General features: G+C 39.0%; 1 protein-coding gene and 1 long non-coding RNA gene across 3 annotated transcripts; one reads left to right on the top strand and one right to left on the bottom strand.

The window, feature by feature from the left end:
- Nucleotides 1–797: 797 nt before the first annotated feature.
- LOC105382746 lies at nucleotides 798–3631 on the bottom strand. 2 transcript variants are annotated; one of them, XR_007266951.1, is made up of 4 exons: nucleotides 3472–3631; nucleotides 3102–3299; nucleotides 1417–2843; nucleotides 798–971 (listed from the first exon to the last, which is right to left on the bottom strand). XR_007266951.1 is itself a non-coding variant. In XM_038112288.2 (2 exons), exons 1-2 carry the CDS (start codon nucleotides 1637–1639, stop codon nucleotides 832–834), a joined length of 363 nt encoding a protein of 120 aa, XP_037968216.2. In that variant the 5' UTR covers nucleotides 1640–1782; the 3' UTR covers nucleotides 798–831. The 2 variants fall into 2 exon arrangements, 1 of the variants encoding a protein (XP_037968216.2); XM_038112288.2 differs by lacking the exons at nucleotides 3102–3299; nucleotides 3472–3631 and having other exon boundaries at nucleotides 1417–1782.
- A 151-nt stretch (nucleotides 3632–3782) lies between these two features.
- On the top strand, nucleotides 3783–6738 carry LOC125489361. The gene is made up of 4 exons (XR_007266918.1): nucleotides 3783–3913; nucleotides 4201–4463; nucleotides 6096–6147; nucleotides 6421–6738. It is a non-coding gene; the product is annotated as an uncharacterized LOC125489361 (long non-coding RNA).
- The last annotated feature ends 6403 nt before the right edge of the window (nucleotides 6739–13141 follow it).

Genomic DNA, 13141 nt, shown 5'->3' with positions numbered 1-13141 from the left:
TAAACGCACTGAACAATACTTTATTAATAGAGCATAATTCTTTCAGGCTTACATTGCATCTATCGATAACATTATTCTTCATCTACTCTATCATGCACTTATAACTCCAAGGATCATACCTTAATGGGGATGTTGTGTTGCCTGGATCTAGATAAGTTATTTCCATTCATCATTATTCCTCTATCACAGAAAATGGAACACATGACTAAACATAAGAGTCAGCTACTAAGTACATGAATCCAAAGTACCAACTGAACCTATTGGGTTAGTCCGTTTGGTAAGACATTACTACAAAAACACTGCTCTACACCAGTTAACTTACCTCACCTTACGTATAGTATATACCGTAAGCCAAGTAATGTTTTAAAAAAAAAAAAAACACGCACTCACGCCTTGTACTAATGTACTCCCTTGCGGGGTAGGCATAGGCAGAGGTGCATTGCTGCACCCACTTTTCGCCAGAGTGTTATGTTAGTCCCAATGTAATAGGGGGCGGGCCTATTGCCATTTCACGGGCACATCCAAGACCCGAGAACAAATATCTGTGTTTAAACAAATATCTGCCCCGGCCGGGAATCGAACCCGGGACCATCGGCTCAGTAGTCAGGGTCACTAACCACTACCACTACGCCATTCGATCGTCTAGTAATGTTTTAGTTTTCTTCCTAAAACTTTAATTTAAGTACCAACGCTACCAAGACAGTATTTTTTTCTTTGTACCTACATAATAATGTATCTCGGTAATAAAGGCCTACGTGCTCCTGAAAACCTGTCGCAACTGCAAAGAAAACCCAAGCTACACAACAAAAACTTTATTAAAACGCCACAATATCACGAGGGCTCAGGTTTTTTTGGACAAACACACCGGCCCAAGTAGCCGAGTGAGTCGCGCAGGTTCTGCCCGAGCCGCGCCCAGTCACAGTTGAGCTTGCACATTACGGTACTGAACGCAAACCCCGCCAGGATTCCCGCTGAAACACAATATACACGCGTTTAGCTATGTAGGTTTGGTGCAATATGGATGGCTTTGCTAAAGATTGGGAAGACTAATTTGATGAATGCTCTTGCAGGTAAGAAACGATCATTACGTTGGCGTTAGAGTGTTTATTCATAAAGTTAGTGACAACATTTCCTTGCATTACTGTAAAGCTCCTTTCGAGCGATAAAGATAACGAAGACCTTTAGTATGCAGCCAGATGCTGATTTAGGGATAGCGAGCATCCACCTCATTCCAGCATTCCGTATGACGTCATCGGTAAACATCGCAACATTTCGGAACTACGGATGTCAGCACAGTCCATGAGGTGGACGCCCTCGTGTGACTTTCAACATAAAAAAAACTACAATCTAATAGAAGCCATGCGTTATTAACGATGCCGTGAGATTCCTGAATCATTCCAATACACACAGACTTACCCAGAAACCACAGGCCAGGTCCGGGTCTACCGCGGCCGTCTGGCGTCACAACCCAGAACACCCCCTGCCTTGCCCCCGGGTCCCCGCCCCCGCCGCCGCCCCCACCCCCCTTGTCCCCCGGCCGAGGCTCGCCAGGGACACACACGTAGCCCCCTCTAGAAGCATTCTGCTGCCCGCGTACGTTTAAACAGTCGTGCACTCTGATCTCGGGGTGAGGACGCATGGTGGCCCCAGCTGTGCACCATATATCTGATTCTTGGTTTTGGATTAGGTAAATGTATACATGGTATAAAATATAGATATTAAAAAGACTGCGATTTGGACTCGATTTGGGGCTGTTTTGACAGAAGATTATTTATTTTTACTCTATGGAAGAAAATTTCAGACCAATTCAGACTTGAGAAGAGACAAGAAGATTTATCTTTTCAGAGCAAGGATTCTGCTAATTTAGGGGATATTTTGATGCCATAGACAAATAATCCTTATTCTATGATAGTACGAAAGACAATGTGGTTTGCTGACGCTGCTGCTTTCCCTGAACTCACAAGCGAGTGTCTTCAAAATTTTACCCAAACGCAACTACAGGAACAAACGGTACAACAATAAGCACAAAGGAGCTTTTACGTTTTAGTTTATTGCAACACCGTTAATAAATACTGTGCAGTATTTTCTATATTAGAACTTCTAATTTTTCTTCTCCGGACAAGGTTCCTTTACATTTTCCATTTCCTTTTTTTGTTCAAGCTTTGTCTTGCAAGGATGGCCATCAGGTAGTTCTTTAGTCGTTCCTGGTTTTTGAGCTGATGAAAATGAATCGTCTTTACCTTCTTCTTTCGTATTTGTTACCTTTTCTGGACAAGGTTTCTGTTCTTTCGAGGATGTTCCACCACCACCAGTAGCCGTTGTGTTTGAATTGGCTCCATCGGTTGCCACTTTTGACTCCGCTTTTGGTTTGCAAGGTTTTTTTCCATCAATAGGAGCTAGCGATTCACTTTTAGAAGATCCTTGAGCAGTTTTCTGTGAGTTGCCACTCGCCTCTTGGATAGATGTTTTACCAGCCTTATCTTCGATAGAAAAGTCTTTAACTTTAGTTGCATCTATTACCATACACTCTTCCGCTGGTCCTGAAGTTGCCTTATTGGAAGAAATGCCGTCGTCGCGGTTGCCACTTGCTGACGATGATTTATTTATGCCTCCTGATGACGTAGTATCTTCAGGCGATTTATTTACAGCACCGGCTGCATTGACATCATCACAGGGTATATTAGCTCCACCAGATGTTTTGCTAACTCCATATGACCCTTTGCCACCTTTATTTTCTCCGCGTGAGGCTTCGGATGATTTGCCATCTTGATCCAATTTATCCCGGACGGCTTGCGACATCGCTATACTTTTTGAATTTCCGTCTTCGTCTGTCCCGTATCCGTCTTAAAATAAACAAAAGAAAATAAGAGATTTGCTAGTGGGCTTGTACCCATTACTACTCACCTGCTAAAATGTTGGTGTTGTTTCGATTGTAGGTAGGTACATGGGAATGGGAACTAGCGTACATTAAACATACCGACGCCCCGTTTGCGCTAGCTAGGGAGTCATAGCAAGGGCTACGAATATGATGAAAATAATACAAGATGAGTTTTAACAATTAATTACCCTATCTATTTTAGGATTGCTAACTTTGAACACACCTTTGCTCTTAGCTCTCTGGCCATCACCTCCTGAAGAGTCTTCTGATGCACCAGCTCCAAATACTCCTGCTAAAGCTCCAGACAACAATCCTGCTTTTCTCTTCCTTTTGCCATCAGAGTCCACTTCATCGGATCCGATCCAGTCAGGGTCTAGGTGACAGTTTATTATGCCAAGGAAGGCCCCGATAGCGAAGCCCACTGCAAAACCAATGGGTAATTTATGACCACATTCAGCACAGAATTTGTAGACCACATTTTTTGAGTTGACTAAACATGGTAACTCAGAGAGGAGGTACAAAGTTCGAAAACTTGAGAAAAGAGAGATGCGTAGATTATTCTGTAGGATAAGGTGTAATGTTTGTTAACGTACCTACAAACGGCAGCCATCCCCCACCGGAGTCACTTCGGCGCCTGTTTCCCCCGCGCCGCTCACGACCACGATTCATAGAATATTATTTATTTTGATTTGTCTATTTTGGAACTCACAATTTTATCTATATTTTATTACCAAGAGTTTTATTCCGTGTTTATATTTTTTTACACCAACATGATCTGATGAACGACGAAAATAATAGAGTAACCTTTCTTCATAGAGGAAGTAAAACAGTACTTATATTTCTTATTCTTACGAAATTACAGGATCATGGACAAGACACACAAAGAGAAGAAAGGCAAAGAGAACAGCAATGACGTTGCAATGACACATTTTTACTAATGTTTACAAAGATGACCTAACGTTTTTTTTTTCAAAATTATAATTAATTTTCTATAGAAATGTGGAAAACTACTAGAAACCATGGGTGATAGAGGCGGTAGGTGATCAACTCTACTTTATGACTTCCGCTACACACCTGGCTGAGGCCATTGCATATTGTGGGCCACATAGTGTGGCGCTCCTTGTGTGGGTTCACGAAATAAGCTGATGCGTAACGGCGCAGCCTGGCCAGTCATTAACTGACGCTATTCTCACTGTCCAACCCTTTCACCTCATGAGGAAACCCAAATGTAGCTGTTGCTACCAACCAACCCCATAACAGTGTTAAGCCTAGGTACAGCCAGTCAAGTGGCCATATCTTACAACGTGAAATTGCCTTCACAGGACGCGCAGGCGCAGGGGCGGGGGCGGCCGACAACACTTGCAACATCATGATCGCCGCTTCCTTCCTAGGAGGGTTCATCGGGGCTGGACTCATCACACATCTCATCAAACAAAGCGGGGGCTCCCCACCAGACCCACCATGTCCTGAGCCAAGGGAAGTGAAGGAAACTGACGACGGAGCGAAACCTAAAGCGAAAGAGTTGGATGTGCCTGATCACCCCTGTGAATTCAAAAAGTCCACAGAGAAAAGTGATAAATAGTTGGTGGGTACTTACTTTCGATATTTTGTATCACTGTAATTATATAATTTACGATTTCCTTTGGGCTCTAATTTCAAGTAAAGGTTTCTAAAGAGTCTAATCCTTTGGTTACACGTAAGCAAAAATATTAGGTCCTTAAATATGAAATTGGCGTTTTGTCGTACTGGCCACTTTGATCTCAAATATTACCTTTATGGTTAGGAATTCCAAATTCAAATTCATACAGCTATTTACTCATGCATTTGTGTTTCAAACCCCCTAATTCATTTGTTTTTTCTTCTTTTGTTTTTTTCTTTGTGTCACTCTGTTTACAAAATGGAAAACTTGAAATATCGCGTTATTTACGAGTATGAGTTCCACCGTGGCACCAGTGCTGCAGAAACGGCTCGAAGGATTAATGATGTGTATGGTGACAGTGTCGCAAAAGAAAACACAGTGCGTTTTTGGTTCCAACGATTTCGTTCTGGAAATTTCGACCTGCAGAACAAGCCTCGTGGACGGCCGGAGACCAAAGTTGATAATGAAGAATTGGAGGCTATTGTGGAAGCAGATCCATCGCAAACCACGTCCGAGTTAGCTGCAGGCTCCGGTGTTAGTGATAAAACTATTCTAATCCACTTGAAGCAAATTGGGAAGGTGAAAAAGCTTGAAAGGTGGGTACCTCATGAATTGAGTGAAGCAAACCGACAACGGACAAACGCGCGTCGACTGCTGCGTAACGTTACTCAACCGGCACAATAATGAAGGAATTTTAAATCGAATCATTACCTGTGATGAAAAGTGGATCCTCTACGATAATCGGAAGCGCTCATCGCAATGGCTGAACCCTGGCGAACCAGCCAAATCCTGCCCTAAGCGAAAATTGACTAAAAAAAAATTGCTTGTAAGTGTTTGGTGGACTAGTGCCGGTGTCGTTCACTACAGCTTTCTTAAATCTGGCCAGACGATTACGGCAGATATCTATTGTCAGCAACTGCAAACCATGATGGAAAAGCTAGCTGCTAAACAACCGAGGCTGGTCAATCGCTCTAGGTCACTGCTGCTTCACAATCAAAAAAACAGACGGCTACCAAATTAGAGGAGCTTCAATTAGAATGTCTTAGACATCCACCGTACTCTCCGGACCTTGCTCCAACAGATTACCATTTTTTTCGCAATTTGGATAACTACTTGCAAGGAAAAAAATTCAACTCCGATGGGGCAGTCCAAACCGCCTTCAAAGATTTTATTGATTCCCGCCCGAATGGTTTTTTTAGTAAGGGGATCATCATCAATGATATCGATTCTGAAGGCAGAAATTTTAAATTTAGCGATGTCAAAACCTTAATTTCTTTGTTTAAAATTCGACTCTATGATTGTTTCCGTAAATGTCATTTTATGCTAGCAAATTTTTTAGTTTGACAGCGTTAAAATTAGAATTTCTGCCTTCAGAATCAACATCAATGAACTACCTATGAGATGGCAAAAGTGCATACATAGCAATGGTACATACTTTGATTAATTTAATATATATTTCATTTAAAAAAAAAACGACTTTATGTTCCTCCTATAGAAAACGCCAATTTCATATGTAAGGACCTAATATACATAATACCTACCTATCTACATAATGTAAAAACATGGCTTGTTTTTCAGGTCATACAGTAGTTTCAACAGAAATTTTCGGAAATTATGAGTGCCAATCCAGGTTAGTTCATAAATATTATTTTTAACCCAACCGAGGCTAATGTAAAAACAATGTGGTAAAAGTGCGTTTATTACCATATTCTTTCTTCTTATCCGAAAGTCCCGGCTACAAATCCCCATATTATAATTTTTAGTCGTGTTCTCGCTTCGGTGCTTCATAGAAATAAGTAAAGTTGCACGAAGTAAGACGTAGTACCTGTCCTCACTATCGTATTAGCCTACCTAGTATAGCGGAGCCTTATCTTATGTTCAACAAAATTAACCTACTTCCCAGCTCCAACCGACAACTGCGCCCTCAAATGTGCCATCTCATTCCTGGCGGGTTCCGTGGGAGGCGGTCTACTCGTGCACCTGGTCGAAGGATCCCCAGAACCCACCTCCACACTCCACATAGAATGTCCGAAGACAGATGAGGTCTTGACAGAAGAAGATGTGAAGGCTAGAGAAGGGAAGAAGCCACTTCCGTGCATGGTATTGAGTAAGATAAAGAACCCGGAGGGCTGTTCGGATAAACTTGAAGGAAAGGAAAAAGAGGAAACGGTGAAGGATTGATTTTGTTTTGATCAATTATTAAAACGGTTTTGGGTTATTATTGGTGTGGTTTTTATTTAGTCGTATTTGCGTTTTTAGGGTTCCGTAGCCAAAATGGCAAAAACGGAACCCTTATAGTTTCGTCATGTCCGTCTGTCCGTCTGTCCGTCTGTCCGTCTGTCACAGCCGATTTACTCGGAAACTATAAGTACTACAGTGATGAAATTTGATGGGAATATGTGTTGTATGAACCGCTACAAAAATATGACACTAAATAGTAAAAAAAAGAATTGGGGGTGGGGCCCCCCATACATGTAACTGAGGGATGAAATTTTTTTTTTCGATGTACATACCCGTGTGGGGTATCAATGGAAAGGTCTTTTAAAATGATATAAAGTTTTCTAAAAAACATTTTTCTTAAAGTGAACGATTTTTGAGATATCAGCTCTCAAAGTCGTAAAAAGTATGTCCCCCCCCCTCTATTTTTATAACTACGGGGTATAAAATTCTAAAAAAAATAGAGGTGATGCATGCTAATTAACTCTTTCAACGATTTTTGGTTTGATCAAAGTATCTCTTATAGTTTTTGAGATAGGTTGATTTAACTGTAATATTATATTTGCTGCTACGGAACCCTTTGTGCGCGAGCCCGACTCGCACTTGGCCGGTTTTTTAAATGCTTGACTAGAGTTTGACTAGAGTTTGTGTGTGGTGATTTGGTTTTGATGAACGGAACGGATGATAAAGAACCCGGAGGGCTGTTCGGATAAACTTGAAGGAAAGGAAAAAGAGGAAACGGTGAAGGATTGATTTTGTTTTGATCAATTATTAAAACGGTTTTGGGTTGTTATATTGTGTGGTTTTGTTTAGTCGTATTGCGTTTTTTAGTGCAGAAAGAGGGATGTTATGAGTTGGACTTGAGTTAGTGTGTAAAGTATATTAAATACTAGCTCACCCGGCGAACTTCATACCGCCTCTAACCCTATCCTACCCTACACTACACTATCCTAGTAGGATAATCCTACACTACCCTACACTACACTTCCCTACCCTACCCTACACTACACTACCCTACCCTACCCTACCTTTCTTACCTTTTAAACCTTCCCCGAACTTCCACGAATATTTCTAGACCAAAATTAGCCAAATCGGTTCAGCCGTTCTCGAGTTTTAGCAAGACTAACGAACAGCAATTCATTTTTATTATATAGATATCAATGCGGAATACATGAGGTATTTTGCTTAAGAGATAGAGTGTGGTTCGTTCGTACATACTAAGTTACACGATTGGAAATGAAATAGGTGTTTTTAATGTTGGTATTGTGATGTGGTATGAGAAGAGTTCGTGGCTATAAAATTATAGCAGAAGCGATAACAGTTAGCGTCAATTCACACGTACCACAACCACACCACGTCGCAGCGACAAAATGTGGTCAAGCTGTGGTTACGTGTGAATTGTGTGACAGCGGCTTTTTGCAGTTGCGTTGTGGCAGCGACAAAATGTCGATGTGGTTGCGTTGTCGCTGTCATTGCGATGTGGTAACCACGTCGTCGTGTGCAGTTAATACGGAAAACAGGTTGCCGCGGTGCCGCCGCCGCGTGGCGACGTTGCCGTTGCGATGTGGTTGCGTTGTGGTTGCGATGTGGTTGCGATGTGGTCGTATTACACAGGTGGTCGATAACAACGGCAAAATGTGGCACGTGTGAATTGGATTATTCATTGTCAATACAAAATATACGCCCGACCACACCGCGTGGTTGTGGCTATGGTGTGGTTGTGGTACGTCTGAATTGACCCTAATTACTGCCCTTCATAATTGACAACATTTCAAAATTTTATACAGTTAAAATTCGAAAACCATTTAGAGATATGGCTCTAATATTCACAAAAAAAATGTTTCCGATTTTTCTATGAGCCGTTTTCCTTGACAGCTGTCAGTTGAGCTTTTGGGTATGCCGATAGATGGCGTGAAAACGCAGTGTACCAACTGTCAAAAATTACATAGAGAGCAAAGAGTACTAAACTCAGAATAAGAACTCACTAGTTGTGCTTGTGATTAAATGTCGGGTGGTAGCGCGAGCCATCCTTCCGAGGCTCAGACTGCATGTGGCTTGGGATAGTGCTAAGTATTCTGTGAATAGTTCTACCCGCGCCGTTTGAACGGGTGCTGCGTGCGAGAACTGATTTTCTATTTTTATTTATTGTATGATCCTAAATAAGATCCCAAAGAAATACTTACAAGACATGATGAGAATGTGTGCCGTCGCAACTTGTAAAAATAAAGGACATCATAAATTTCCAAATGATGAAAGCCAGGCGCAACAATGGATTAAGGCGACTCGGATAAATGTGCGAAAAATTGATTGGAAACTGCGAAAAGAATCATGGTTGTGTTCGGATCATTTCATACCAAGTGATTTTCATTCACGTAAGTAAGTTAAATCATTCGCGGTAATGTAAATTAACCATTGTTACATAACATGATATATTATCATCATAGAGAAAATAATACTACAATACTACCTACCTACGTCACTTTCACATTTCGTTAGCCTCACAGAATAACATGTGATCTGAGTGTGTTCTGAGGGTTTGACAGTTGGAACAACCCTAGACAATGCCATCTATTTCTCCAAAAAGGAACTTTTTTTTTTTTTAACAAACGCCTCATTGATTTATTTCAGAGAAAAACATAAAAATCTAAATTATCATTCGTGACATCACGATGTGGCATAATAATTAAACGCGCTTTTACTTCTAAAACATGAACAAAAAAAAACATGTTATGTCACTTTGACAATGACAATGACAAACATCACTCAAATGTCTGTCACTTTTATGTGTCCTTGTCAATGACGGAAGTTCGTGATTGGTCCTTTCCACAAAATAAAGTTGAAGTTGAAGTTGATTGGTCCATGTTCATGTCAACTAATTTATGATCTGTGTTTCCCTCAAATTAAAGTGAAGATGACTACCAGTGTTAAGGCAAAATGGCTCTCTCAGGGTATCAAGATGTGTAGTAAACGTAAAAGATGTATGCTTATGACGTATAGAAAAGTTCCTACTCACGAAAACAAACTGAAACTCAAGTCATATTCCAATAGACTCAAAAAAATTGTGAAACTAACGCAGAGAGCTCAAAATAATAACTTCATTCAATCGTCAAGTAATAAATCGAAAGCAGCATGGAAAGTTATCAGTAGTACTAAAGCAAAACTCCCAAAAGAAACTATCCAACGCATAAAGGTCAATGATAAAAATATTTCTCACCCACAAGAAATCGCTCAGTTGTTTAATGATCACTACATTGACACAATTCAAAGACATGACAACACAAAAAATAATACAAATAAAAATGAGAATAAGCATTACTCTTCAATGTTTATGTCACCAACAGACCCCTGCGATATATTTAAAATAATTTCTAAATTAAAAAATACAAATAGCACAGGAAATGACGGAATTAATACAAAAATCATAAAATATGTAGCAGACCTAATATCTCCGGTGCTGAGTCATATTATTAATTTGAGTATTGAAAAAGGTAAATTTCCTGATACGTTAAAATTTACCATTATAAAACCTATGTTTAAAAAAAATGACAAAGAGGACATGGAATATTACAGACCTGTTGCACTAATTCCAGTATTTTCAAAAATATTTGAAAGAGTTATTTACAATAGCTTATATGAATATTTGCAAATTAACAACCTTTTAGTAGACGAGCAAAAAGGGTTCAGGAAAGGTTGTACCATAGATATGGCAATTTTTGAATTTCTAACCAAAGTGATCACTTGCATGGATCAAGGTCGACCAGTCTCAGCTCTTTTCATGGATATGAAGAAAGCTTTCGACTATGTAGACCACGAAATCCTTCTAAATAAATTGGAGGGTTATGGAGTTCGAGGATCCGTACTAAGTTTAATAAGGTCATATTTAAATAAAAGGTCACAAGTTACACAAATAGAGAGGATCTGTCCTAAGTGCACCACTGAAAAAGTGTATACTTCAGGTACACGACACACTGAATTCGGAGTCCCACAGGGCAGCGTACTAGGTCCATTATTATTCCTAGTTTACATAAATGATCTCCCAAGAGTAGTAAATCACCCTATCGTTCTCTTTGCTGATGATAGTACGGCGCTATTTATGGAAAAAAATAAAAATTCTCAAGAGACGCAAATAAATGACTCTCTAGAAAAGATAATAGACTGGATGACATCGAACAATTTAATTATTAACTTGACAAAAACGTATATTATGAATTTTAGACAAAGGGCTTATCCGGATAAATTTAACATATATTATCGCGACACTATTGTAGATGAAACACAAGTGACAAAGTTTCTTGGAATTTATGTAGACAATAAAGTGAACTGGAAAGCACAAATTGACAACATTTGTAAAAAAATAAATAAATTTTCTTATGCGCTACATGTGCTATCAAAGGTAGCGAATGAAGAAACTTTGGTTACTGCCTACTTTGGATATGTATATTCCACACTGAGGTACGGCATAATATTTTGGGGCAATTCTACAGATATAAGCCATGTATTTAAATCCCAAAAAAAGTGCATCCGTGCGATGAAAAATTTAAAATCAACAGACAGCTGCAAACAACATTTTATAAATTTAAAGATCCTCACTGTACCATGTTTATATATCTATGAGATAGCATCGTTTTTAAAATCCAACAGACATCTTTTTGATAGCTTCAGAAGTCTTAGATGCCAAAACAAGGTAGCGGCAAAATCTCGAAAGTCGGCTTTGTATAATAAAAGCGTATTAGGAATGGCTCCGAAAATATTTAATAATTTACCTCGCTATATACGAGACTTAGAAAGCGTTACCCAGTTTAGATCGGAATTGAAGAAGATCCTAGTCGGAAAGGCATATTATACTCTACACGAGTTCTTTACTGACCAGAGCCAGAAATATTAAAAGCACATCCGAACGAATCACTTAATTATATTTTTCTATTTTCACACATGTTATTTAATTTAATGCATTTACTTCCATATAATAAATTATAATTGCTGACATTGTTTGTTTATTGTTTACTGTTGAATGTGAATAGGTACATATGAATTGTAATTTGTGCTAATTGTTTAATTAATTTTATTTATAATTATTGCATGATTTTTGAAGTTACTTTTATAATATTTTAAATTTGTACACCTTTATGGTAGACCATAGATGATACTAGTTTTGACCTTGTAAAAGCCTGTCTATAACCTATGTGTCACAAATAAATGATTTGAATTTGAATTTGAATTTGAATTTGCAAATTAATGTCATCCAACTTTTTTTTTTAGGTTAGGCAGGCAACGAAAATATTTTTATCCGAAGCCTCGACGTGACGTCACTCATACTATAAATATTTTGAACTTTGAAATTAAACGACCGAATGGCGTAGTGGTTAGTGACCCTGACTACTGAGCCGATGGTCCCGGGTTCGATTCCCGGCTGGGGCAGATATTTGTTTAAACACAGATATTTGTTCTCAGGTCTTGGATGTGCCCGTAAAATGGCAATAGGCCCGCCCCCTATTACATTGGGACTAACATAACACTCTGGCGAAAAGTGGGTGCAGCGATGTACCTCTGCCTACCCCGCAAGGGAGTACATTAGTACAAGGCGTGAGTGCGTGTTTTTTTTTTTGAAATTAAAAAAATATATTAAAACATAGAAATATGAAGAAATAAAAAAATACGGGTCATCTAAATTTGTGATATCTTGTCGAAAATAAAATAAAATCAGTGAGCATTTTATTTGAAATGTTGTCAATTATATCATAATATTTATGGTTTTATACAGGGTGTCCCAAAAGTCAACGTCATCCCTTAAAGGGCTGATAGGTCAGCTCATGAGAGGCCAGAATATCACAATATGACCTTAGTAAAAACTCGATAATTTTCGAGATATTGACACTATTATAAATTTGCTGAAAATCGACACCTTGGGTGAGTTTTTTGCGTGCCGCCGGTACAAAAATCCATATTGTTAGAATTTGTTTGGTGTTGCATCACCCTGTATAGCCATGCTATTGATCGCAGTAAAAAAAATATCGAGTAATGCTGTATGTTTAAAAAAAATACGGTTTTCAAAGTCATAAAAGGTAATCGTATTTTTTTATAAACAACTTTGACTCTACATACTGTAAAAAAAATATACCACGCAAACCTGGCACCTTATTTGAAAAGATAGCTCATTTAATGCAGTCTCTAAAATGGTATGAAACGTTGCTATTGTTTCAATAAACAAAAAAGTTATTGCTATTTTAGTACAAAACGACCTCGATGTAAAATTGTTTGAAGGAAATTTATTAAGGGTAAGGTCATGTTGGAATGAGTAAAAGTAAAATAGGTGGTGTGGCCGGGAGTGGGAAAAGAGGCAACGTTGTCACAGTTAATAAAAAAAAACGCATTTTGAGTATCCACATTCCCCATAAATGTAGTTTTGG

This window comes from Plutella xylostella, chromosome 13 (genome assembly GCF_932276165.1).
Source record: "Plutella xylostella chromosome 13, ilPluXylo3.1, whole genome shotgun sequence".
In the NCBI taxonomy this organism is placed as follows: domain Eukaryota; kingdom Metazoa; phylum Arthropoda; class Insecta; order Lepidoptera; family Plutellidae; genus Plutella; species Plutella xylostella.
The sequence above is the reverse complement of the archived record's forward strand: the minus strand, read 5'-3'. Positions and strand labels throughout refer to the sequence as shown.

Coding starts and splice junctions, on each gene's coding strand:
- LOC105382746 (XM_038112288.2), bottom strand. CDS start 1,639: ATGCGTCCTCACCCCGAGATCAGAGTGCACGACTGTTTAAACGTACGC. Junction 972..1,416: donor ACCTGGCCTGTGGTTTCTGG/GTAAGTCTGTGT, acceptor ATTGTGTTTCAG/CGGGAATCCTGGCGGGGTTT.